At 37.3% G+C, this 27,255-nt stretch overlaps 1 protein-coding gene across 1 annotated transcript in view; it reads left to right on the plus strand.

The window, feature by feature from the left end:
• Positions 1-27,255, plus strand: part of LOC140164185 (voltage-dependent T-type calcium channel subunit alpha-1G-like) — a 135,067-nt gene that overhangs the window by 40,389 nt on the left and 67,423 nt on the right. Inside the window, exons 7-10 of the mRNA XM_072187428.1 lie at positions 22,095-22,249; positions 23,223-23,411; positions 24,008-24,122; positions 25,322-25,477. Of these exons, the coding sequence (XP_072043529.1) occupies positions 22,095-22,249; positions 23,223-23,411; positions 24,008-24,122; positions 25,322-25,477 (615 nt within the window). The remainder of the gene's footprint in view (positions 1-22,094; positions 22,250-23,222; positions 23,412-24,007; positions 24,123-25,321; positions 25,478-27,255) is intronic.

Raw genomic sequence — 27,255 nt, forward strand, 5'->3', positions numbered from 1 at the left:
TAGTTCGCCTTATTGAAGATATACATAAGTAACTAAAAGTGTATTGAGTGCTATATCTTGTGGGTTACTAGGCATGTTGGTACCATCTCAACTGCCTTACTACAGGCAACCGTGACCAGGGAAGACAGAAATAGATAGAATAGTTTGCCTTATTGAAGATGTACATAAATAACTAAATGTGTATTGAGTGCTATATCTTGTGGGTTACTAGGCATGTTGATACCATCTCAACTGCCTTGTTACAGGCAACCTTGACCAGGGAAGACAGAAATAGATAGAATAGTTTGCCTTATTGAAGATGTACATAAATAACTAAATGTGTATTGAGTGCTATATCTTGTGGGTTACTAGGCATGTTGGTACCATCTCACCTGCCTTATTACAGGCAACCTTGACCAGGGAAGACAGAAATAGATAGAATAGTTTGCCTTATTGAAGATATACATAAATAACTAAAAGTGCATTGAGTGATATATCTTGTGGGTTACTAGGCATGTTGGTACCATCTCACCTGCCTTATTACAGGCAACCTTGACTAGGGAAGACAGAAATAGATAGAATAGTTTGCCTTATTGAAGATATACATAAATAACTAAATGTGTATTGAGTGCTATATCTTGTGGGTTACTAGGCATGTTGGTACCATCTCACCTGCCTTATTACAGGCAACCTTGACCAGGGAAGACAGAAATAGACAGAATAGTTTGCCATATTGAAGATGTACATAAATAACTAAATGTGTATTGAGTGCTATATCTAGTGGGTTACTAGGCATGTTGGTACCATCTCACCTGCCTTATTACAGGCAACCTTGACCAGGGAAGACAGAAATAGATAGAATAGTTTGCCTTATTGAAGATATACATAAATAACTAAAAGTGCATTGAGTGATATATCTTGTGGGTTACTAGGCATGTTGGTACCATCTCACCTGCCTTATTACAGGCAACCTTGACTAGGGAAGACAGAAATAGATAGAATAGTTTGCCTTATTGAAGATATACATAAATAACTAAATGTGTATTGAGTGCTATATCTTGTGGGTTACTAGGCATGTTGGTACCATCTCACCTGCCTTATTACAGGCAACCTTGACCAGGGAAGACAGAAATAGACAGAATAGTTTGCCATATTGAAGATGTACATAAATAACTAAATGTGTATTGAGTGCTATATCTAGTGGGTTACTAGGCATGTTGGTACCATCTCAACTGCCTTACTACAGGCAACCTTGACCAGGGAAGACAGAAATAGATAGAATAGTTTGCCTTATTGAAGATGTACATAAGTAACTAAAAGTGTATTGAGTGCTATATCTTGTGGGTTACTAGGCATGTTGGTACCATCTTAACTGCCTTATTACAGGCAACCCTGACCAGGGAAGACAGAAATAGATAGAATAGTTTGCCTTATTGAAGATGTACATAAATAACTAAATGTGTATTGAGTGCTATATCTAGTGGGTTACTAGGCATGTTGGTACCATCTCAACTGCCTTATTACAGGCAACCTTAACCAGGGAAGACAGAAATAGATAGAATAGTTTGCCTTATTGAAGATATACATAAATAAGTAAATGTGTATTGAGTGCTATATCTTGTGGGTTACTAGGCATGTTGGTACCATCTCACCTGCCTTATTACAGGCAACCTTGACCAGGGAAGACAGAAATAGATAGAATAGTTTGCCATATTGAAGATGTACATAAATAACTAAAAGTGTATTGAGTGCTATATCTTGAGGGTTACTAGGCATGTTGGTACCATCTCAACTGCCTTACTACAGGCAACCTTGACCAGGGAAGACAGAAATAGATAAAATAGTTTGCTTTATTGAAGATGTACATAAATAACTAAATGTGTATTGAGTGCTATATCTTGTGGGTTACTAGGCATGTTGGTACCATCTCAAATGCCTTATTACAGGCAACCTTGACCAGGGAAGACAGAAATAGACAGAATAGTTTGCCATATTGAAGATGTACATAAATAACTAAATGTGTATTGAGTGCTATATCTTGTGGGTTACTAGGCATGTTGGTACCATCTCACCTGCCTTATTACAGGCAACCTTGACCAGGGAAGACAGAAATAGATAGAATAGTTCGCCTTATTGAAGATATACATAAGTAACTAAAAGTGTATTGAGTGCTATATCTTGAGGGTTACGAGGCATGTTGGTACCATCTCACCTGCCTTATTACAGGCAACCTTGACCAGGGAAGACAGAAATAGATAGAATAGTTCGCCTTATTGAAGATATACATAAGTAACTAAAAGTGTATTGAGTGCTATATCTTGTGGGTTACTAGGCATGTTGGTACCATCTCAACTGCCTTACTACAGGCAACCGTGACCAGGGAAGACAGAAATAGATAGAATAGTTTGCCTTATTGAAGATGTACATAAATAACTAAATGCGTATTGAGTGCTATATCTTGTGGGTTACTAGGCATGTTGATACCATCTCAACTGCCTTGTTACAGGCAACCTTGACCAGGGAAGACAGAAATAGATAGAATAGTTTGCCTTATTGAAGATGTACATAAATAACTAAATGTGTATTGAGTGCTATATCTTGTGGGTTACTAGGCATGTTGGTACCATCTCACCTGCCTTATTACAGGCAACCTTGACCAGGGAAGACAGAAATAGATAGAATAGTTTGCCTTATTGAAGATATACATAAATAACTAAAAGTGCATTGAGTGATATATCTTGTGGGTTACTAGGCATGTTGGTACCATCTCACCTGCCTTATTACAGGCAACCTTGACTAGGGAAGACAGAAATAGATAGAATAGTTTGCCTTATTGAAGATATACATAAATAACTAAATGTGTATTGAGTGCTATATCTTGTGGGTTACTAGGCATGTTGGTACCATCTCACCTGCCTTATTACAGGCAACCTTGACCAGGGAAGACAGAAATAGACAGAATAGTTTGCCATATTGAAGATGTACATAAATAACTAAATGTGTATTGAGTGCTATATCTAGTGGGTTACTAGGCATGTTGGTACCATCTCAACTGCCTTACTACAGGCAACCTTGACCAGGGAAGACAGAAATAGATAGAATAGTTTGCCTTATTGAAGATGTACATAAGTAACTAAAAGTGTATTGAGTGCTATATCTTGTGGGTTACTAGGCATGTTGGTACCATCTCAACTGCCTTATTACAGGCAACCCTGACCAGGGAAGACAGAAATAGATAGAATAGTTTGCCTTATTGAAGATGTACATAAATAACTAAATGTGTATTGAGTGCTATATCTAGTGGGTTACTAGGCATGTTGGTACCATCTCAACTGCCTTATTACAGGCAACCTTAACCAGGGAAGACAGAAATAGATAGAATAGTTTGCCTTATTGAAGATATACATAAATAACTAAATGTGTATTGAGTGCTATATCTTGTGGGTTACTAGGCATGTTGGTACCATCTCACCTGCCTTATTACAGGCAACCTTGACCAGGGAAGACAGAAATAGACAGAATAGTTTGCCATATTGAAGATGTACATAAATAACTAAATGTGTATTGAGTGCTATATCTTGTGGGTAACTAGGCATGTTGGTACCATCTCACCTGCCTTATTACAGGCAAGCTTGACCAGGGAAGACAGAAATAGATAGAATAGTTTGCCATATTGAAGATGTACATAAATAACTAAAAGTGTATTGAGTGCTATATCTTGAGGGTTACTAGGCATGTTGGTACCATCTCAACTGCCTTACTACAGGCAACCTTGACCAGGGAAGACAGAAATAGATAAAATAGTTTGCTTTATTGAAGATGTACATAAATAACTAAATGTGTATTGAGTGCTATATCTTGTGGGTAACTAGGCATGTTGGTACCATCTCACCTGCCTTATTACAGGCAACCTTGACCAGGGAAGACAGAAATAGATAGAATAGTTTGCCATATTGAAGATGTACATAAATAACTAAAAGTGTATTGAGTGCTATATCTTGAGGGTTACTAGGCATGTTGGTACCATCTCAACTGCCTTACTACAGGCAACCTTGACCAGGGAAGACAGAAATAGATAGAATAGTTTGCCTTATTGAAGATGAACATAAATAACTAAAAGTGTATTGAGTGCTATATCTTGTGGGTTACTAGGCATGTTGGTACCATCTCACCTGCCTTATTACAGGCAACCTTGACCAGGGAAGACAGAAATAGATAGAATAGTTTGCCTTATTGAAGATATACATAAGTAACTAAAAAGTGTATTGAGTGATATATCTTGTGGGTTACTAGGCATGTTGGTACCATCTCACCTGCCTTATTACAGGCAACCTTGACCAGGGAAGACAGAAATAGATAGAATAGTTTGCCTTATTGAAGATATACATAAATAACTAAATGTGTATTGAGTGCTATATCTTGTGGGTTACTAGGCATGTTGGTACCATCTCAACTGCCTTATTACAGGCAACCTTGACCAGGGAAGACAGAAATAGATAGAATAGTTTGCCATATTGACGATATACATAAATAACTAAATGTGTATTGAGTGCTATATCTTGTGGGTTACTAGGCATGTTGGTACCATCTCACCTCCCTTACTACAGGCAACCTTGACCAGGGAAGACAGAAATAGATAGAATAGTTTGCCTTATTGAAGATGAACATAAATAACTAAAAGTGTATGGAGTGATATATCTTGTGAGTTACTAGGCATGTTGGTACCATCTCACCTGCCTTATTACAGGCAACCTTGACCAGGGAAGACAGAAATAGATAGAATAGTTTGCCTTATTGAAGATGAACATAAATAACTAAAAGTGTATGGAGTGATATATCTTGTGGGTTACTAGGCATGTTGGTACCATCTCACCTGCCTTACTACAGGCAACCTTGACCAGGGAAGACAGAAATAGATAGAATAGTTTGCCTTATTGAAGATGAACATAAATAACTAAAAGTGTATGGAGTGCTATATCTTGTGGGTTACTAGGCATGTTGGTACCATCTCACCTGCCTTATTACAGGCAACCTTGACCAGGGAAGACAGAAATAGATAGAATAGTTTGCCTTATTGAAGATGTACATAAATAACTAAATGTGTATTGAGTGCTATATCTAGTGGGTTACTAGGCATGTTGGTACCATCTCAACTGCCTTATTACAGGCAACCTTAACCAGGGAAGACAGAAATAGATAGAATAGTTTGCCTTATTGAAGATATACATAAATAACTAAATGTGTATTGAGTGCTATATCTTGTGGGTTACTAGGCATGTTGGTACCATCTCACCTGCCTTATTACAGGCAACCTTGACCAGGGAAGACAGAAATAGACAGAATAGTTTGCCATATTGAAGATGTACATAAATAACTAAATGTGTATTGAGTGCTATATCTTGTGGGTAACTAGGCATGTTGGTACCATCTCACCTGCCTTATTACAGGCAACCTTGACCAGGGAAGACAGAAATAGATAGAATAGTTTGCCATATTGAAGATGTACATAAATAACTAAAAGTGTATTGAGTGCTATATCTTGAGGGTTACTAGGCATGTTGGTACCATCTCAACTGCCTTACTACAGGCAACCTTGACCAGGGAAGACAGAAATAGATAAAATAGTTTGCTTTATTGAAGATGTACATAAATAACTAAATGTGTATTGAGTGCTATATCTTGTGGGTAACTAGGCATGTTGGTACCATCTCACCTGCCTTATTACAGGCAACCTTGACCAGGGAAGACAGAAATAGATAGAATAGTTTGCCATATTGAAGATGTACATAAATAACTAAAAGTGTATTGAGTGCTATATCTTGAGGGTTACTAGGCATGTTGGTACCATCTCAACTGCCTTACTACAGGCAACCTTGACCAGGGAAGACAGAAATAGATAGAATAGTTTGCCTTATTGAAGATGAACATAAATAACTAAAAGTGTATTGAGTGCTATATCTTGTGGGTTACTAGGCATGTTGGTACCATCTCACCTGCCTTATTACAGGCAACCTTGACCAGGGAAGACAGAAATAGATAGAATAGTTTGCCTTATTGAAGATATACATAAGTAACTAAAAGTGTATTGAGTGATATATCTTGTGGGTTACTAGGCATGTTGGTACCATCTCACCTGCCTTATTACAGGCAACCTTGACCAGGGAAGACATAAATAGATAGAATAGTTTGCCTTATTGAAGATATACATAAATAACTAAATGTGTATTGAGTGCTATATCTTGTGGGTTACTAGGCATGTTGGTACCATCTCAACTGCCTTATTACAGGCAACCTTGACCAGGGAAGACAGAAATAGATAGAATAGTTTGCCATATTGAAGATATACATAAATAACTAAATGTGTATTGAGTGCTATATCTTGTGGGTTACTAGGCATGTTGGTACCATCTCACCTGCCTTACTACAGGCAACCTTGACCAGGGAAGACAGAAATAGATAGAATAGTTTGCCTTATTGAAGATATACATAAGTAACTAAAAGTATATTAAGTGCTATATCTTGAGGGTTACTAGGCATGTTAGTACCATCTCAACTGCCTTATTACAGGAAACCTTGACCAGGGAAGACAGAAATAGATAGAATAGTTTGCTTTATTGAAGATGAACATAAATAACTAAATCTGTATTGAGTGATATATCTTGTGGGTTACTAGGCATGTTGGTACCATCTCAACTGCCTTATTACAGGAAACCTTGACCAGGGAAGACAGAAATAGATAGAATAGTTCGCCTTATTGAAGATATACATAAATAACTAAATGTGTATTGAGTGCTATATCTTGTGGGTTACTAGGCATGTTGGTACCATCTCAACTGCCTTATTACAGGCAACCTTGACCAGGGAAGACAGAAATAGATAGAATAGTTTGCCATATTGAAGATGAACATAAATAACTTAAAGTGTATTGATTGCTATATCTTGTGGGTTACTAGGCATGTTGGTACCATCTCAACTGCCTTATTACAGGCAACCTTGAGCAGGGAAGACAGAAATAGATAGAATAGTTTGCCATATTGAAGATGAACATAAATAACTTAAAGTGTATTGATTGCTATATCTTGTGGGTTACTAGGCATGTTGGTACCATCTCAACTGCCTTATTACAGGAAACCTTGACCAGGGAAGACAGAAATAGATAGAATAGTTCACCTTATTGAAGATGTACATAAATAACTAAATCTGTATTGAGTGATATATCTCGTGGGTTACTAGGCATGTTGGTACCATCTTACCTGCCTTATTAAAGGCAACCTTGACAAGGGAAGATAGAAATAGCGAGAATAGTTTGCCTTATTGAAGATAAACATAAATAACTAAAAGTGTATTGAGTGCTATATCTTGTGGGTTACTAGGCATGTTGGTACCATCTTACCTGCCTTATTACAGGCAACCTTGACCAGGGAAGACAGAAATAGATAGAATAGTTCACCTTATTGAAGATGTACATAAATAACTAAAAGTGTATTGAGTGCTATATCTTGTGGGTTACTAGGCATGTTGGTACCATCTTACCTGCCTTATTACAGGCAACCTTGACCAGGGAAGACAGAAATAGATTGAATAGTTTGCCTTATTGAAGATGAACATAAATAACTAAATGTGTATTGAGTGCTACATCTTGTGGGTAACTAGGCATGTTGGTACCATCTCAACTGCCTTATTACAGGCAACCTTGACCAGGGAAGACAGAAATAGATAGAATAGTTCGCCTTATTGAAGATGAACATAAATAACTAAATGTGTATTGAGTGCTATATCTAGTGGGTTACTAGGCATGTTGGTACCATCTCAACTGCCTTATTACAGGCAACCTTGACCAGGGAAGACAGAAATAGATAGAATAGTTCGCCTTATTGAAGATATACATAAGTAACTAAATGTGTATTGAGTGCTATATCTTGTGGGTTACTAGGCATGTTGGTACCATCTCAACTGCCTTATTACAGGCAACCTTGACCAGGGAAGACAGAAATAGATAGAATAGTTTGCCATATTGAAGATGTACATAAATAACTAAATGTGTATTGAGTGCTATATCTAGTGGGTTACTAGGCATGTTGGTACCATCTCACCTGCCTTATTACAGGCAACCTTGACCAGGGAAGACAGAAATAGATAGAATAGTTCGCCTTATTGAAGATATACATAAATAACTAAATGTGTATTGAGTGCTATATCTTGTGGGTTACTAGGCATGTTGGTACCATCTCACCTGCCTTATTACAGGCAACCTTGACCAGGGAAGACAGAAATAGATAGAATAGTTTGCCTTATTGAAGATATACATAAGTAACTAAAAGTGTATTGAGTGCTATATCTTGTGGGTTACTAGGCATGTTGGTACCATATCAACTGCCTTATTACAGGCAACCCTGACCAGGGAAGACAGAAATAGATAGAATAGTTTGCCTTATTGAAGATGTACATAAATAACTAAATGTGTATGGAGTGCTATATCTAGTGGGTTACTAGGCATGTTGGTACCATCTCAACTGCCTTATTACAGGCAACCTTAACCAGGGAAGACAGAAATAGATAGAATAGTTCGCCTTATTGAAGATATGCATAAATAACTAAATGTGTATTGAGTGCTATATCTTGTGGGTTACTAGGCATGTTGGTACCATCTCAACTGCCTTACTACAGGCAACCTTGACCAGGGAAGACAGAAATAGATAGAATAGTTTGCCTTATTGAAGATGTACATAAATAACTAAATGTGTATTGAGTGCTATATCTTGTGGGTTACTAGGCATGTTGGTACCATCTCAACTGCCTTACTACAGGCAACCTTGACCAGGGAAGACAGAAATAGATAGAATAGTTTGCCTTATTGAAGATATACATAAATAACTAAATGTGTATTGAGGGCTATATCTAGTGGGTTACTAGGCATGTTGGTACCATCTCACCTGCCTTATTACAGGCAACCTTGACCAGGGAAGACAGAAATAGCTAGAATAGTTTGCCTTATTGAAGATGTACATAAGTAACTAAAAGTGTATTGAGTGCTATATCTTGAGGGTTACTAGGCATGTTGGTACCATCTCACCTGCCTTATTACAGGCAACCTTGACCAGGGAAGACAGAAATAGATAGAATAGTTCGCCTTATTGAAGATATACATAAGTAACTAAAAGTGTATTGAGTGCTATATCTTGAGGGTTACTAGGCATGTTGGTACCATCTCACCTGCCTTATTACAGGCAACCTTGACCAGGGAAGACAGAAATAGATATAATAGTTCGCCTTATTGAAGATATACATAAGTAACTAAAAGTGTATTGAGTGCTATATCTTGTGGGTTACTAGGCATGTTGGTACCATCTCAACTGCCTTACTACAGGCAACCGTGACCAGGGAAGACAGAAATAGATAGAATAGTTTGCCTTATTGAAGATGTACATAAATAACTAAATGTGTATTGAGTGCTATATCTTGTGGGTTACTAGGCATGTTGATACCATCTCAACTGCCTTGTTACAGGCAACCTTGACCAGGGAAGACAGAAATAGATAGAATAGTTTGCCTTATTGAAGATGTACATAAATAACTGAATGTGTATTGAGTGCTATATCTTGTGGGTTACTAGGCATGTTGGTACCATCTCAACTGCCTTACTACAGGCAACCTTGACCAGGGAAGACAGAAATAGATAGAATAGTTTGCCTTATTGAAGATGTACATAAGTAACTAAAAGTGTATTGAGTGCTATATCTTGTGGGTTACTAGGCATGTTGGTACCATCTCAACTGCCTTATTACAGGCAACCCTGACCAGGGAAGACAGAAATAGATAGAATAGTTTGCCTTATTGAAGATGTACATAAATAACTAAATGTGTATTGAGTGCTATATCTAGTGGGTTACTAGGCATGTTGGTACCATCTCAACTGCCTTATTACAGGCAACCTTAACCAGGGAAGACAGAAATAGATAGAATAGTTTGCCTTATTGAAGATATACATAAATAACTAAATGTGTATTGAGTGCTATATCTTGTGGGTTACTAGGCATGTTGGTACCATCTCACCTGCCTTATTACAGGCAACCTTGACCAGGGAAGACAGAAATAGACAGAATAGTTTGCCATATTGAAGATGTACATAAATAACTAAATGTGTATTGAGTGCTATATCTTGTGGGTAACTAGGCATGTTGGTACCATCTCACCTGCCTTATTACAGGCAACCTTGACCAGGGAAGACAGAAATAGATAGAATAGTTTGCCATATTGAAGATGTACATAAATAACTAAAAGTGTATTGAGTGCTATATCTTGAGGGTTACTAGGCATGTTGGTACCATCTCAACTGCCTTACTACAGGCAACCTTGACCAGGGAAGACAGAAATAGATAAAATAGTTTGCTTTATTGAAGATGTACATAAATAACTAAATGTGTATTGAGTGCTATATCTTGTGGGTTACTAGGCATGTTGGTACCATCTCAAATGCCTTATTACAGGCAACCTTGACCAGGGAAGACAGAAATAGACAGAATAGTTTGCCATATTGAAGATGTACATAAATAACTAAATGTGTATTGAGTGCTATATCTTGTGGGTTACTAGGCATGTTGGTACCATCTCACCTGCCTTATTACAGGCAACCTTGACCAGGGAAGACAGAAATAGATAGAATAGTTCGCCTTATTGAAGATATACATAAGTAACTAAGTGTGTATTGAGTGCTATATCTTGAGGGTTACTAGGCATGTTGGTACCATCTCACCTGCCTTATTACAGGCAACCTTGACCAGGGAAGACAGAAATAGATAGAATAGTTCGCCTTATTGAAGATATACATAAGTAACTAAAAGTGTATTGAGTGCTATATCTTGTGGGTTACTAGGCATGTTGGTACCATCTCAACTGCCTTACTACAGGCAACCGTGACCAGGGAAGACAGAAATAGATAGAATAGTTTGCCTTATTGAAGATGTACATAAATAACTAAATGTGTATTGAGTGCTATATCTTGTGGGTTACTAGGCATGTTGATACCATCTCAACTGCCTTGTTACAGGCAACCTTGACCAGGGAAGACAGAAATAGATAGAATAGTTTGCCTTATTGAAGATATACATAAATAACTAAAAGTGCATTGAGTGATATATCTTGTGGGTTACTAGGCATGTTGGTACCATCTCACCTGCCTTATTACAGGCAACCTTGACTAGGGAAGACAGAAATAGATAGAATAGTTTGCCTTATTGAAGATATACATAAATAACTAAATGTGTATTGAGTGCTATATCTTGTGGGTTACTAGGCATGTTGGTACCATCTCACCTGCCTTATTACAGGCAACCTTGACCAGGGAAGACAGAAATAGACAGAATAGTTTGCCATATTGAAGATGTACATAAATAACTAAATGTGTATTGAGTGCTATATCTAGTGGGTTACTAGGCATGTTGGTACCATCTCAACTGCCTTACTACAGGCAACCTTGACCAGGGAAGACAGAAATAGATAGAATAGTTTGCCTTATTGAAGATGTACATAAGTAACTAAAAAGTGTATTGAGTGCTATATCTTGTGGGTTACTAGGCATGTTGGTACCATCTCAACTGCCTTATTACAGGCAACCCTGACCAGGGAAGACAGAAATAGATAGAATAGTTTGCCTTATTGAAGATGTACATAAATAACTAAATGTGTATTGAGTGCTATATCTAGTGGGTTACTAGGCATGTTGGTACCATCTCAACTGCCTTATTACAGGCAACCTTAACCAGGGAAGACAGAAATAGATAGAATAGTTTGCCTTATTGAAGATATACATAAATAACTAAATGTGTATTGAGTGCTATATCTTGTGGGTTACTAGGCATGTTGGTACCATCTCACCTGCCTTATTACAGGCAACCTTGACCAGGGAAGACAGAAATAGACAGAATAGTTTGCCATATTGAAGATGTACATAAATAACTAAATGTGTATTGAGTGCTATATCTTGTGGGTAACTAGGCATGTTGGTACCATCTCACCTGCCTTATTACAGGCAACCTTGACCAGGGAAGACAGAAATAGATAGAATAGTTTGCCATATTGAAGATGTACATAAATAACTAAAAGTGTATTGAGTGCTATATCTTGAGGGTTACTAGGCATGTTGGTACCATCTCAACTGCCTTACTACAGGCAACCTTGACCAGGGAAGACAGAAATAGATAAAATAGTTTGCTTTATTGAAGATGTACATAAATAACTAAATGTGTATTGAGTGCTATATCTTGTGGGTTACTAGGCATGTTGGTACCATCTCAAATGCCTTATTACAGGCAACCTTGACCAGGGAAGACAGAAATAGACAGAATAGTTTGCCATATTGAAGATGTACATAAATAACTAAATGTGTATTGAGTGCTATATCTTGTGGGTTACTAGGCATGTTGGTACCATCTCACCTGCCTTATTACAGGCAACCTTGACCAGGGAAGACAGAAATAGATAGAATAGTTCGCCTTATTGAAGATATACATAAGTAACTAAAAGTGTATTGAGTGCTATATCTTGAGGGTTACTAGGCATGTTGGTACCATCTCACCTGCCTTATTACAGGCAACCTTGACCAGGAAAGACAGAAATAGATAGAATAGTTCGCCTTATTGAAGATATACATAAGTAACTAAAAGTGTATTGAGTGCTATATCTTGTGGGTTACTAGGCATGTTGGTACCATCTCAACTGCCTTACTACAGGCAACCGTGACCAGGGAAGACAGAAATAGATAGAATAGTTTGCCTTATTGAGGATGTACATAAATAACTAAATGTGTATTGAGTGCTATATCTTGTGGGTTACTAGGCATGTTGATACCATCTCAACTGCCTTGTTACAGGCAACCTTGACCAGGGAAGACAGAAATAGATAGAATAGTTTGCCTTATTGAAGATGTACATAAATAACTAAATGTGTATTGAGTGCTATATCTTGTGGGTTACTAGGCATGTTGGTACCATCTCACCTGCCTTATTACAGGCAACCTTGACCAGGGAAGACAGAAATAGATAGAATAGTTTGCCTTATTGAAGATATACATAAATAACTAAATGTGCATTGAGTGATATATCTTGTGGGTTACTAGGCATGTTGGTACCATCTCACCTGCCTTATTACAGGCAACCTTGACTAGGGAAGACAGAAATAGATAGAATAGTTTGCCTTATTGAAGATATACATAAATAACTAAATGTGTATTGAGTGCTATATCTTGTGGGTTACTAGGCATGTTGGTACCATCTCACCTGCCTTATTACAGGCAACCTTGACCAGGGAAGACAGAAATAGACAGAATAGTTTGCCATATTGAAGATGTACATAAATAACTAAATGTGTATTGAGTGCTATATCTAGTGGGTTACTAGGCATGTTGGTACCATCTCAACTGCCTTACTACAGGCAACCTTGACCAGGGAAGACAGAAATAGATAGAATAGTTTGCCTTATTGAAGATGTACATAAGTAACTAAAAGTGTATTGAGTGCTATATCTTGTGGGTTACTAGGCATGTTGGTACCATCTCAACTGCCTTATTACAGGCAACCCTGACCAGGGAAGACAGAAATAGATAGAATAGTTTGCCTTATTGAAGATGTACATAAATAACTAAATGTGTATTGAGTGCTATATCTAGTGGGTTACTAGGCATGTTGGTACCATCTCAACTGCCTTATTACAGGCAACCTTAACCAGGGAAGACAGAAATAGATAGAATAGTTTGCCTTATTGAAGATATACATAAATAACTAAATGTGTATTGAGTGCTATATCTTGAGGGTTACTAGGCATGTTGGTACCATCTCAACTGCCTTACTACAGGCAACCTTGACCAGGGAAGACAGAAATAGATAGAATAGTTTGCCTTATTGAAGATGAACATAAATAACTAAAAGTGTATTGAGTGCTATATCTTGTGGGTTACTAGGCATGTTGGTACCATCTCACCTGCCTTATTACAGGCAACCTTGACCAGGGAAGACAGAAATAGATAGAATAGTTTGCCTTATTGAAGATATACATAAGTAACTAAAAGTGTATTGAGTGATATATCTTGTGGGTTACTAGGCATGTTGGTACCATCTCACCTGCCTTATTACAGGCAACCTTGACCAGGGAAGACAGAAATAGATAGAATAGTTTGCCTTATTGAAGATATACATAAATAACTAAATGTGTATTGAGTGCTATATCTTGTGGGTTACTAGGCATGTTGGTACCATCTCAACTGCCTTATTACAGGCAACCTTGACCAGGGAAGACAGAAATAGATAGAATAGTTTGCCATATTGAAGATATACATAAATAACTAAATGTGTATTGAGTGCTATATCTTGTGGGTTACTAGGCATGTTGGTACCATCTCACCTGCCTTACTACAGGCAACCTTGACCAGGGAAGACAGAAATAGATAGAATAGTTTGCCTTATTGAAGATGAACATAAATAACTAAAAGTGTATGGAGTGATATATCTTGTGGGTTACTAGGCATGTTGGTACCATCTCACCTGCCTTATTACAGGCAACCTTGACCAGGGAAGACAGAAATAGATAGAATAGTTTGCCTTATTGAAGATGAACATAAATAACTAAAAGTGTATGGAGTGATATATCTTGTGGGTTACTAGGCATGTTGGTACCATCTCACCTGCCTTACTACAGGCAACCTTGACCAGGGAAGACAGAAATAGATAGAATAGTTTGCCATATTGAAGATGTACATAAATAACTAAAAGTGTATGGAGTGCTATATCTTGTGGGTTACTAGGCATGTTGGTACCATCTCACCTGCCTTATTACAGGCAACCTTGACCAGGGAAGACAGAAATAGATAGAATAGTTTGCCTTATTGAAGATGTACATAAATAACTAAATGTGTATTGAGTGCTATATCTAGTGGGTTACTAGGCATGTTGGTACCATCTCAACTGCCTTATTACAGGCAACCTTAACCAGGGAAGACAGAAATAGATAGAATAGTTTGCCTTATTGAAGATATACATAAATAACTAAATGTGTATTGAGTGCTATATCTTGTGGGTTACTAGGCATGTTGGTACCATCTCACCTGCCTTATTACAGGCAACCTTGACCAGGGAAGACAGAAATAGACAGAATAGTTTGCCATATTGAAGATGTACATAAATAACTAAATGTGTATTGAGTGCTATATCTTGTGGGTAACTAGGCATGTTGGTACCATCTCACCTGCCTTATTACAGGCAACCTTGACCAGGGAAGACAGAAATAGATAGAATAGTTTGCCATATTGAAGATGTACATAAATAACTAAAAGTGTATTGAGTGCTATATCTTGAGGGTTACTAGGCATGTTGGTACCATCTCAACTGCCTTACTACAGGCAACCTTGACCAGGGAAGACAGAAATAGATAAAATAGTTTGCTTTATTGAAGATGTACATAAATAACTAAATGTGTATTGAGTGCTATATCTTGTGGGTAACTAGGCATGTTGGTACCATCTCACCTGCCTTATTACAGGCAACCTTGACCAGGGAAGACAGAAATAGATAGAATAGTTTGCCATATTGAAGATGTACATAAATAACTAAAAGTGTATTGAGTGCTATATCTTGAGGGTTACTAGGCATGTTGGTACCATCTCAACTGCCTTACTACAGGCAACCTTGACCAGGGAAGACAGAAATAGATAGAATAGTTTGCCTTATTGAAGATGAACATAAATAACTAAAAGTGTATTGAGTGCTATATCTTGTGGGTTACTAGGCATGTTGGTACCATCTCACCTGCCTTATTACAGGCAACCTTGACCAGGGAAGACAGAAATAGATAGAATAGTTTGCCTTATTGAAGATATACATAAGTAACTAAAAGTGTATTGAGTGATATATCTTGTGGGTTACTAGGCATGTTGGTACCATCTCACCTGCCTTATTACAGGCAACCTTGACCAGGGAAGACATAAATAGATAGAATAGTTTGCCTTATTGAAGATATACATAAATAACTAAATGTGTATTGAGTGCTATATCTTGTGGGTTACTAGGCATGTTGGTACCATCTCAACTGCCTTATTACAGGCAACCTTGACCAGGGAAGACAGAAATAGATAGAATAGTTTGCCATATTGAAGATATACATAAATAACTAAATGTGTATTGAGTGCTATATCTTGTGGGTTACTAGGCATGTTGGTACCATCTCACCTGCCTTACTACAGGCAACCTTGACCAGGGAAGACAGAAATAGATAGAATAGTTTGCCTTATTGAAGATGAACATAAATAACTAAAAGTGTATGGAGTGATATATCTTGTGGGTTACTAGGCATGTTGGTACCATCTCACCTGCCTTATTACAGGCAACCTTGACCAGGGAAGACAGAAATAGATAGAATAGTTTGCCTTATTGAAGATGAACATAAATAACTAAAAGTGTATGGAGTGATATATCTTGTGGGTTACTAGGCATGTTGGTACCATCTCACCTGCCTTACTACAGGCAACCTTGACCAGGGAAGACAGAAATAGATAGAATAGTTTGCCTTATTGAAGATGAACATAAATAACTAAAAGTGTATGGAGTGCTATATCTTGTGGGTTACTAGGCATGTTGGTACCATCTCACCTGCCTTATTACAGGCAACCTTGACCAGGGAAGACAGAAATAGATAGAATAGTTTGCCTTATTGAAGATATACATAAGTAACTAAAAGTGTATTGAGTGATATATCTTGTGGGTTACTAGGCATGTTGGTACCATCTCACCTGCCTTATTACAGGCAACCTTGACCAGGGAAGACAGAAATAGATAGAATAGTTTGCCTTATTGAAGATGTACATAAATAACTAAAAGTGTATTGAGTGCTATATCTTGTGGGTTACTAGGCATGTTGGTACCATCTCAACTGCCTTACTACAGGCAACCTTGACCAGGGAAGACAGAAATAGATAGAATAGTTTGCCTTATTGAAGATGTACATAAATAACTAAATGTGTATTGAGTGCTATATCTTGTGGGTAACTAGGCATGTTGGTACCATCTCACCTGTCATGTTTGCCTTTGGTGAAAAACATTTCAGTAACATTTAATGTTGGTATATAAAGGTCATGAAAAAGTTTTTAACTGTTTTAAATGCAAAAATATGTTGTCAAAATGTTATTGTAAAATATTATTTGGCAAACAATTTTGCAAAATATATTGAATTATCTACACTTAAATTATATTATGATAGAATGTTTTGCACCAAGGTTTTAAAAACTTTTTGTGTTTGCTGGGAGTCCGTGTAAAATTCTATCTGCCTACTGATGTTGCCATACCATGGAGAGGAGGGAGGGGGGATAAGGTTGTCATAGGGTGATTGGTAAATGCATTTGTTTTGAAAAAAAGAAGAGAATCAAACAATATCATGCTGTTTATAATGTAATGCATGCTTTCAAAAAGTGGCAGATATTTTTTTCAATATACAGTGAGTGATAATGGGCTATTCCAGTTGAAATCCATACACCCCCTATAGATGACATGACCTTAATATCCCACACAGGGAGTGTAGACTTCAAATGTAGTCACCCATTCAGGTAACCCCATTTGAAATTCACACTCCTTGTGTGTGGGGAACATTAAAGTCATGTCTTCCACAGGGGGTGCATGGATTTCAACTGGAATAGCCCGTTTCCAATAATGTAATTAATATAGAAGTGACAAGAAAGATATAGGTTTTGCTAAATGAATTAGTCTGGAGTGCACTTGAAACGGATATGTAATGTGAAACTCATGTTTCTTATTGAATCTGAAAGAAATTATGCTTTATTTTTAGCATAATTTACTTCAAACTCATTTTTCAATGTAATGTAAGATGAATGTGTTCTGAAATGGGCCTGATAGCATCGTATTTTATGCTATGATACTAACATTGTAACTTAAGTTGTCTGGTTTGGGATTTTACTTATCAAGAAAAACAGTAATCGATCGAGGAACCAATTTAGAAACTAATTTTAACAACCAAAATACAGCTTTTATTGTAAAGAACAGTTAATAAGATGTCATCAGGGGCACAGTCGTGCAGCAGTCTGTGACTCATAATCATGAGGTAGATTGAGGTTGTGGGTTCGAGTCCCTACAATGTTAACATGTTATGCACTTAGGCAAGGCTCTTCACCTGTATTGCCTCTCATCACCCAGGTGTACAAGTGGGTACTGACTTTATTCAATGTCGGGAAGGAAATAAGTCTTGCTATGGAGGCTGTGTAGCAATCACCCCACAGCAAATTATATGGAGGAGTCTAGCCCAATCACTTTAACCCCATGAGAACTACTTGCCGATTGGCCAAAAAGAAGTTTTCATTATCAATTGGCCCAATCAGCAACATTGTTAGAATAATTTCACAATGCAAAAATATTGGGGTGAATTATTTGTATTGGTGATTAACATTAAGATATCATGAAATTGACCAATCAGAGGCAATGATAGATCGGCAGGTAGTGCTCAGGGGGTTAAAAGAGAGATGGGCTCTCCGGGCCTGTGAACACCGCTTTGTCACCTTTTTATAACTTTACCTATCATCTAAAACAACCACACAAGAAACAAAAAGAAAAAATGAACACCAGAAGATTGAACAAAAGAAATATGGTAATTTTTATTGACATGACACAGTTTCAACAAACTTCACCCACTTCTTTGACAAAAACAATTAAAGATTCATCAGATCATCTCAGATTACATGTATTGCAGGTAACTGAGTCTCGTATGTCATACATATAAGGCTATTCCAGTTGAAATCCATACACCCCCTATAGAAGACATGACCTTAATCTTCCACATAGGGTGTGTGGATTTCAAATGGGGTTACCTGAATGCGTGACTCCATTTGAAGTCTACACCCCCTGTGTGGGAGATTAAGATCATGTCTTCAATAGAGAGTGTATGGTTTTAAACTGGAATAGCCCATTGCACACCATCAGCTTGAGTTTGTCAAAACAATTCCTAGAATTGGATCCAACCATAAATAGCTATAAATAGGGTAATGCGCCTGCGCAGATTTCATGCTTTGTAATAAGTGATTGACAGATGAGTATAGCGACAGATAAAGGATTGCATATGTAATTTCGAAGTCTACTCTTATTTTCGAAATTCCTTGCGCTCGTGGCCCACAGAAATCTTTGCAATCATAGAATTTAAACAGCAGCTCACCACACTTAAGTCTGTTGGTGGGCCGCTGAGAAAAATTTTGACAGTCTGTGTCAAAACAGATTCAATCAGTTTCGCTATAGTAAACCATTGAGAATGAAAACCTGGCGTGGCTTGTGGATGAAATTTAGAATTGTTTTACACTGTGGTGATACAACACTGAATCAAACAAAGTAACCACATCCAACTGGCGGTGTGGTGATATTTAGGAAGTTGCTAGTTTACGTCTCTCCCATCAGGATGTGGTTGAGTTGTTTGTCATCTTTTTTAATGTCACCCATCAGGAAATCCTTAAACCATGTGGGTATATATATATGTATATCCCACCTCAAAGTTAACCTTTATTTGAGGGTGTATTAAAGGTGGGTGTTCTGGTTTTTTCATATTCTGTTTTATATCTTACATTGCAGCCTAAAAAAAGATATAAAAATACATTTTGGATTTATATAGTGCCTCTTTCCAGATCTTAGCGGATTCAAAGTGCTGTAATTTCGCTGCCATGATGAATCATCACAATCAGATTGCATCAACTAGGCTGTGGCCGGTTGCAGCGCAAACCTATCCACACTTAGCTTGTAACATCTGTGAAGCCCCAAATTGGGTGAAGGAAGTTTTGGATAACAAAAAACTAATCACCGATTATTAAAAGCAGGATTAAACTGGAGATCCCGGAGAAAACCTGTGAGAGCGAGCATGGAATCGGAATAAACCAAGTGCACCTACAGTCCTTGGGCATGGCCGGGGCTTGAACCCAGAACCTCAGTGGTGCAAGGCGAGGGAACTACCACTGTGCCAACTCTCTTTCCCATACCATTTAAGCACCAGTTAGCCTTCCATACCATATGTTTTGAGTTGTATTGCTCCAGCAGTTTTTATATGAGAAGCAAAAACATATATTACAATGGCCCATAGGATACTTCTGGTGGTAGCTCCTTTCTACCACATTTTTTTCACAGTGTCACAAGAAATTATTAACTTTTTTCTGGAATCTCAGAATATCAGTTTTTATGAAGACAAATGGGGATGCGGCTGTTGATTTGAACCGGCATCCTCATGATCATGAGTCATGGCTTGTACCATTATGCCACTGTTGGAGTGTGCAGTATCCATACAGTTAAGTTATCTTAATGGTGGGGAGAGTGCATGGATAGATACAAATGCAGGGGAAGGGGCATGCCTAAGAGCACAATATGATGGTGCCACTTGAGATTCGAACCCACACCCTCATGATCACGAGTCAAGGCTTGTACCATTGTGCCACTGTGCAGTATCCATACAGTAAAGAAGCCTAATGGGTGGAAAGAGTGCATTGATAGACACAATGGAGGGGAAGGGGCATGCCTAAGAGCACAACATGATGGCGCGACTTGAGATTCGAACCCACACCATTATGATCATGAGTTAAAGCCTTCACTGCGCTGTAATCCATGCAGAAAAGTTACCTAATTGTGCCAACCAAACTCAAAGCCTAAAGTATATTGAGTAATATAATGACCTACATATTGCTCCAGTTCTTACATGCAATGGGAATAATAGACGCATAAATTGCCCTGTCTGGTAATGTATTTGTATTGAAACTCGGATCTCTTATGGGATATGTGAATTTGCTTTAATTATTCTCTCAGCCGTCTACTCAAGATATAAATGGTTGTGACTATATCAAAACCTACATTGAGCTATTCAATTTAAAATCCACACTACCCCTGTGGAAGATTTAGCTCAAGTCTTCCATAGAGGGAGTATAAGTTTTGAATAGAATAGACAATTGGGTAACTTCCATTTGAAATACTCCAGCTGTGGAAGATATAGGTAAAGCCATACTACATTTCAAAATGATTAACCCTGATCATTACATTTGAAAAACATACTCCCTCTGGAAGATATTTCCAAAATCTTCCACAGGGGGGAGTTTGTATTTCAACATGAATAGCGCATTGTCTGACAATTAGATTGCTGTCTGGTGCAATTGAGTGTTACAATAGGATCTAATTACAAGTTCATTTATTTCTTATCTTCTCCGTCATCTCTCTCTCTCTCTCTCTCTCTCTCTCTCTCTCTGGGTCAGATGGCACAGGATTGCGCTGCTGTGGTCTTCACAAGAGTACGCCATCTACTTCTATCAAAAGCCAAACGTGTTGCACCATACATTCCGTGTGATGAAACGTTCTTCACATCATTTGTCCAAGATGTTGATGGACGTCCCCTTCCACAATGGCCTTCACCCTAAGTTAATTGTTTCCAAGAATCATCATAAATTTTTTCTTTCCAAGTAATTTATTTAACACTGTTTATTGGATTAGCAGCTGTGATGTGCAGCATTGGGCTATTCCATTTAAAATCCACACTACCCCTGTGTAAGATTTAGCTAAAGTCTTCCACAGAGGGAGTATGAGTTTTGAATACAATAGACAATTGGGTAACTTTCATTTGAAATACTCACTCCAGTTGTGGAAGATATAGGTAAATCCATAATACAGGGGGAGTATGGGTTTCAAAATGATTAACCCTGACCAGTTACATTTGAAAAACATTCTCTTCCGTGGAACATAATTCCAAAATCTTCCCCAGGGGTAATGTGGATTTCAAATGGAATAGCCCATTGCAGTTGCATTAATTGACTAGCGATATGTCACAAAGTCATTTAAAATACTTTAAACATGATGTAGAGGGCGCTATATGCAGCAGGATATGTTTACATAATTTTTGTCTTTTTGACTGATTTCTTATGCATTTTTTAATGTTTGTTTCATCATGGTTTAGTACCTTCTATTACCCTGCTGTAGTATCGTAAGTTTCCTTTTAAGGAAAAAAACTTTTGAAAACTTACGATAAAGTTTAAAAACTTTTGAACATCTCATAATACGGTATTACGTCCTATAAAGCATTTGTATGACCGATATCTTCCATTTTGTATTTTTCAGCCATTGGAACTAACAGAAGCAATTGAAATCAGCAACCTCATCTTCACAAGCCTCTTTGCTCTAGAAATGTTGCTGAAGATCATGGCTTTATATGGTGTGTTTGGATACATCAGTAATGGCTTCAATGTATTTGATGGTGTCATTGTCATTGTTAGGTAAGTGTGTCTTGGGTGGGGTAGGATGGGGAGGGGACCAGTCTCTGCTCTAGAAATGTTGCTGAAGATTATGGCTTATGGTTTGTTTGGATACATCAGTAATGGCTTCAATGTGTTTGATGGACGGTGTCATTGTCATTGTTAGGTAAGTGAGTCTTGGGTGGGGTGGGGTGGGGTGGGATGGAGACTAGTCTCTTTGCTCTAGAAATGTTGCTGAAGATTATGGCGTATGGTTTGTTTGGATACATCAGTAATGGCTTCAATGTGTTTGATAGTGTCATTGTCATTGTTAGGTAAGTGAATCTTGGGTGGGGTGGGGGGGACTAGTCTTTTTGCTCTAGAAATGTTGCTGAAAATCATGGCTTATGGTTTGTTTGGATACATCAGTAATGGCTTCAATGTGTTTGATGATGTCATTGTCATTGTTAGGTAAGTGAATCTTTGGTGGGGTGGTGACAAGTCTTTGCTCTAGTAATGATGCTGAGATTATGGCTTAGATGTGTTTGGCTACATCAGTAATGGCTTCAATGTATTCGATGGTGTCATTGTCAGGTAAGTGAATCTTGGGTGGGGTGGGTGGGGAGGAGACTAATCTCTCTGCTCTAGAAATGATGCTTAAGATCATGGCTTATGGTGTGTTTGGATACATCAGTTATGGCTTCAATGTATTTGATGGTGTCATTGTCATTACGTAAAGTAAGCCTTTGGGGGATGGGTTTGAGGGTCGATTGTTTGATTAACTGTGTGTAACAAATCACGCATGTGTTGCTTGTCTTTGTTGTGTGTCTTTGCATTTACGCAAAAGATCACAAAAATATTCAGTATGTGCGTCGCTGTTTTATCTCTCTCACTTCCCGAAATGATTGGCCCTCATTAACGTGTGATGCTGTGACATTGCCTGTTGGCAATTGGTCTGTTTATGGTTAAGCCTCATCAGTAACGGCTTCAATATATTTTTGTTTCTCACCTACAGTATAACAGAAATCATGCAACCAGGAGGCAACGGTGGACTCTCAGTTCTACGGACATTCCGCCTCATGCGTATTCTCAAGCTCGTACGATTTATGCCGGCGTTACGACGACAGCTCCTAGTTATGTTGAAGACAATGGACAATGTAGCTACGTTCTTTTCTCTACTAGCTCTTTTCATATTTATATTCAGGTAAGCTTATTTGTTTGGTGCACTGTTTCTGAGAAAATATTTTGTTAAAAATAATAAGCAAACAGTTCAATCTGAATTCTTGAGAATTCACTGTCAGGGGGAGTATCTCTCTTCTTTATTCAGAAGACAAACTTGTCTAGTGCAAAGTAAAGGAAGCTATTTGTGCAAAGTATACCAGCCCTGTCCGAAATAGGGACAGAGGCTGTGAACTCTCGAGGATTTCTGATTATCTACTTAAAGTCACTATCAAATCACAAATTTAAAAAGAAATCATCAAAAATCAGATTTGTGCCTGTTTTGTAAAGAGAATGGATGTGTGTGGTAACATTCCCTGCATATGATAAGACTGAACACAGTATAATAAGGGTCAAATGTCACATTTTGGCTTATGTTTACGGTATTTTCCTTGTGGACATTTATAGCTACATGTGATTTTCTTCAATTTGGATTGTACTAATCTGGTATTTCTTAACCTTGAGCAATCACAATAATATGGCCAAAATGTGGATGTTGAAAACTCCCTTTAAAATTTGAATACAACTATTAATACGCTGCAATATAACACAATACTTTTGCATCTGATTGTTTTTCTCTAGTGTGTTAGGTATGCATCTATTTGGGTGTTCATTCTGCAAATATGTCTCGGGTCATCAAGTTTGTGACAGAAAGAACTTTGACTCGTTACTATGGTCCATTGTCACTGTCTTCCAGGTAAGTCACATCCACTATGGACCACAATGGCCTCATCCTAATGCCATAGTTCAATGACCTCAATTAAACAATCATAGAGCAAAATTTGACCTCAAGTTGCAGAGAATGAGTTTGTGTACCCAAATTTCCAAAGGTCATCAAATGAATGTGCAACTGTATTGGAGTTTAAGAAATTTGCCCTGATAGATGAGCATGTTGTGGATCCTAGTGATCTCAAAACTAATGCACTGTGGGGCAAGATTTTTTCCACCTTGAAATTGGCATTCCCTGAATAATACCAACCCGACTCGACCCATCCTAAAAAATTTGGAACAAACCCGCCAAATTCAGACCGATTCATTTATTTTGCACACTGGACTGGCCGAACCGAACTTCTGTTAACCTCATTTTGATCTGTTCTAATTTTTCCAAATCCAATCCGAAGTTTCAAATCAGATCCCGTCAATGTTAAATGAAAATTAAGAATGACCTGAGTGTATGCAATCACCCATATTCATAATAATTAGGGATTTATAATATCACTTGAAGTGAAATTTTACTGTGAATATAGAAATTAATGCTGCTGTTGTGGGATTTTTCCTGTTCCGACTCATACCAAAAGAAAGGACCCCGTTCCGTTTCACTTGGCAAGAACTCACCCTGATCCAGCCTAATCCGATGATATACGCCCCGATCCGTAAATTTTGTAAAATTTCCGATCCGCTTTCCGTCCGAATCGGATTTTCAGGTTGCCCCACAGGGAGTTACTCACAATTTATAAGATGACAAAGGGTTTTGCCCTCAATCCTACCCATCCTCTGAGGTCCCTGAAAGAGACTTTCACTAGCCATCTAATTGGATCGAGGATGTATTGGTGTAGTGATTGATTCGTTGCTGTGCTGCAATTGAGCATGGTTACTGATTCATAACCATCCTCGCAGTTGTCACCAGTTTTCCCCCTGCATTTCTAAAATCGGACCTTTCCGATAATCTTATCTGATTCTACTTTATATGTTGTATTTGTTTGTTTGCTTGTTTATTTTCACGACAGCTCTGTTTTATGTATCTGACCAGCCCAAGCAAAGATATTGATAATTGGGATCGCCATCCAACATAGTGGCTTCAGAGCCACAATTTTATTACTCTCCTTTGCATTGTTTATTTATTTATTAGATAATAACTTAATTAATTTCTATACTTTATTGTGTTTATTTTGCCAGATTTTAACACAAGAAGACTGGAACACAGTACTGTATAACGGCATGTACACAACCTCACAGTGGGCAGCCTTGTATTTTATAGCATTAATGACCTTCGGCAATTATGTACTCTTCAATCTGCTTGTAGCCATCTTAGTGGAAGGATTCTCTGCAGAGGTATGCTAATTAGCTCATTTGCATAATTTATTAATTACATGGATAGGAATATTTTATTGGTATTTTGAATGTATAAGGATGTTTAAACAGGACAAAAACTTGGTATGATTATCTGGTTGTGGTACTTTGAGATTTTTGGTTTTCATAATTTTGGGATTTTAACGGGAGATGGTTTGTTCATACTTGGTATTATAAACCTTCATCAAAATCATTCTTGTTGCACACATTCTCACCACGGTACTTTGAAGACTAACTACAAATTCACTAAGACAGTTTCACTGATGATTTCCTATGATAGGCTCACAGTTTATGTAAAAATAGTAAAATTTTCGGATATCAAATGATTTTATTTTTACATTTATATGAAGATGATTGCAAAATTTGTTCTTTATAGAACTAACAGAATGTAATTCCAGCAAACACTAAATGTCTTTGATTCGTTTGAAACAGGTAATATCTTGGGTTTTGGTTTTGGTAAAAACAATTTAATAATTATTAAATATTGGGTTATATAGGCTAAAGGTCTTGAAAATGTTTTTGAAATGTTTTGTATGAGAATACATGGTAACAACATTTTTGTGGGATATTGATTTTGAAATGCCTGTGGTTAAAGATGTGTGTCATCTTTTTTCTTTATTTAAATTATAATTTATATCTTTCCTTTTTGTAGAGCATTATAATGAGTAATTTTGGTTTAAAAAATCTGATATATTATTTTATATCACTCATACATATATTCTAGACAGTTCATTGGTTGATTACTAATGAATATTGTTACCATTGATCACCACACTGTTCTTACGCCACACAATACATTATGACCCTTTGTGCCGTAGCCGATTTTGATATACACACTCCCTATGTAAGAAGATTAAAGCTATGTCTTCCATAGGGGGTGTATGGATTTCAACTGGAATAACCCATTTGAATTGAATCTATATATGAGTGGTATAAAACAAATATTAACCGTAGTAAATTTTATGTAGTGTTATTGCAGAAATATAATCATATAGTGACATATGTATTGTTCCATTTTACTCGCTGTACCAGCTTGTGAAATGGAACAATCCAGAAAACCTCAGGGTTATCTTTCAACCATCACACTCAACTCATAGCACTACCTGACGATCTAACATTGCCTCTGATTGGTCAATTACATGATATCTTCACTTTAATCACCAATCAGAATGGAGCTTTGCAAATAATACCCAATTTTTTTTTTGTGTGGTGAAATTATTCTAACAATGTTGCTGATTGGGCCAATTGATAATTAAAACTTCTTTTTGGCCAATCGGCAGGTAGTTCTCATGGGGTTAATATTTTGTACAATATTTTTCTTTATTAATTATTGGGCTAGTCCATTTAAAATCCACACTACCCCTGTGAAAGATGTTAAAAATATCTTCTATGGGGAAGAATGAATTTAAAATAGAATAAACACATTAAGGTAATACACAATTTTAAAGTGTTGCGATTTGGTAGTTCACAACATCTTGCGAATGGTAGTGAGTTTCGGCAAAAATTGCATTGCTCATTTCCTTGCGAGCGTGTAGAAGAATTCAAATATCACAGAAATACTTTTATAGGTCCTGTGGTTCTTGAGTTATGTTGTAAAGAGGGCTAAAACAACAACACTTTTGTAAAATGTACATAACTCATTAACAACAATAAATTAAGCAAGTTTTCAAAGTATATGATTTGTAGAATGAACTTTTGCAAAACATCAAAGTGTTATTTTTCACTAATATATTGATTTAGACAATAAAAATCGATTTTTT

Source organism: Amphiura filiformis, chromosome 11 (assembly GCF_039555335.1).
Source record: "Amphiura filiformis chromosome 11, Afil_fr2py, whole genome shotgun sequence".
Classification (NCBI taxonomy): domain Eukaryota; kingdom Metazoa; phylum Echinodermata; class Ophiuroidea; order Amphilepidida; family Amphiuridae; genus Amphiura; species Amphiura filiformis.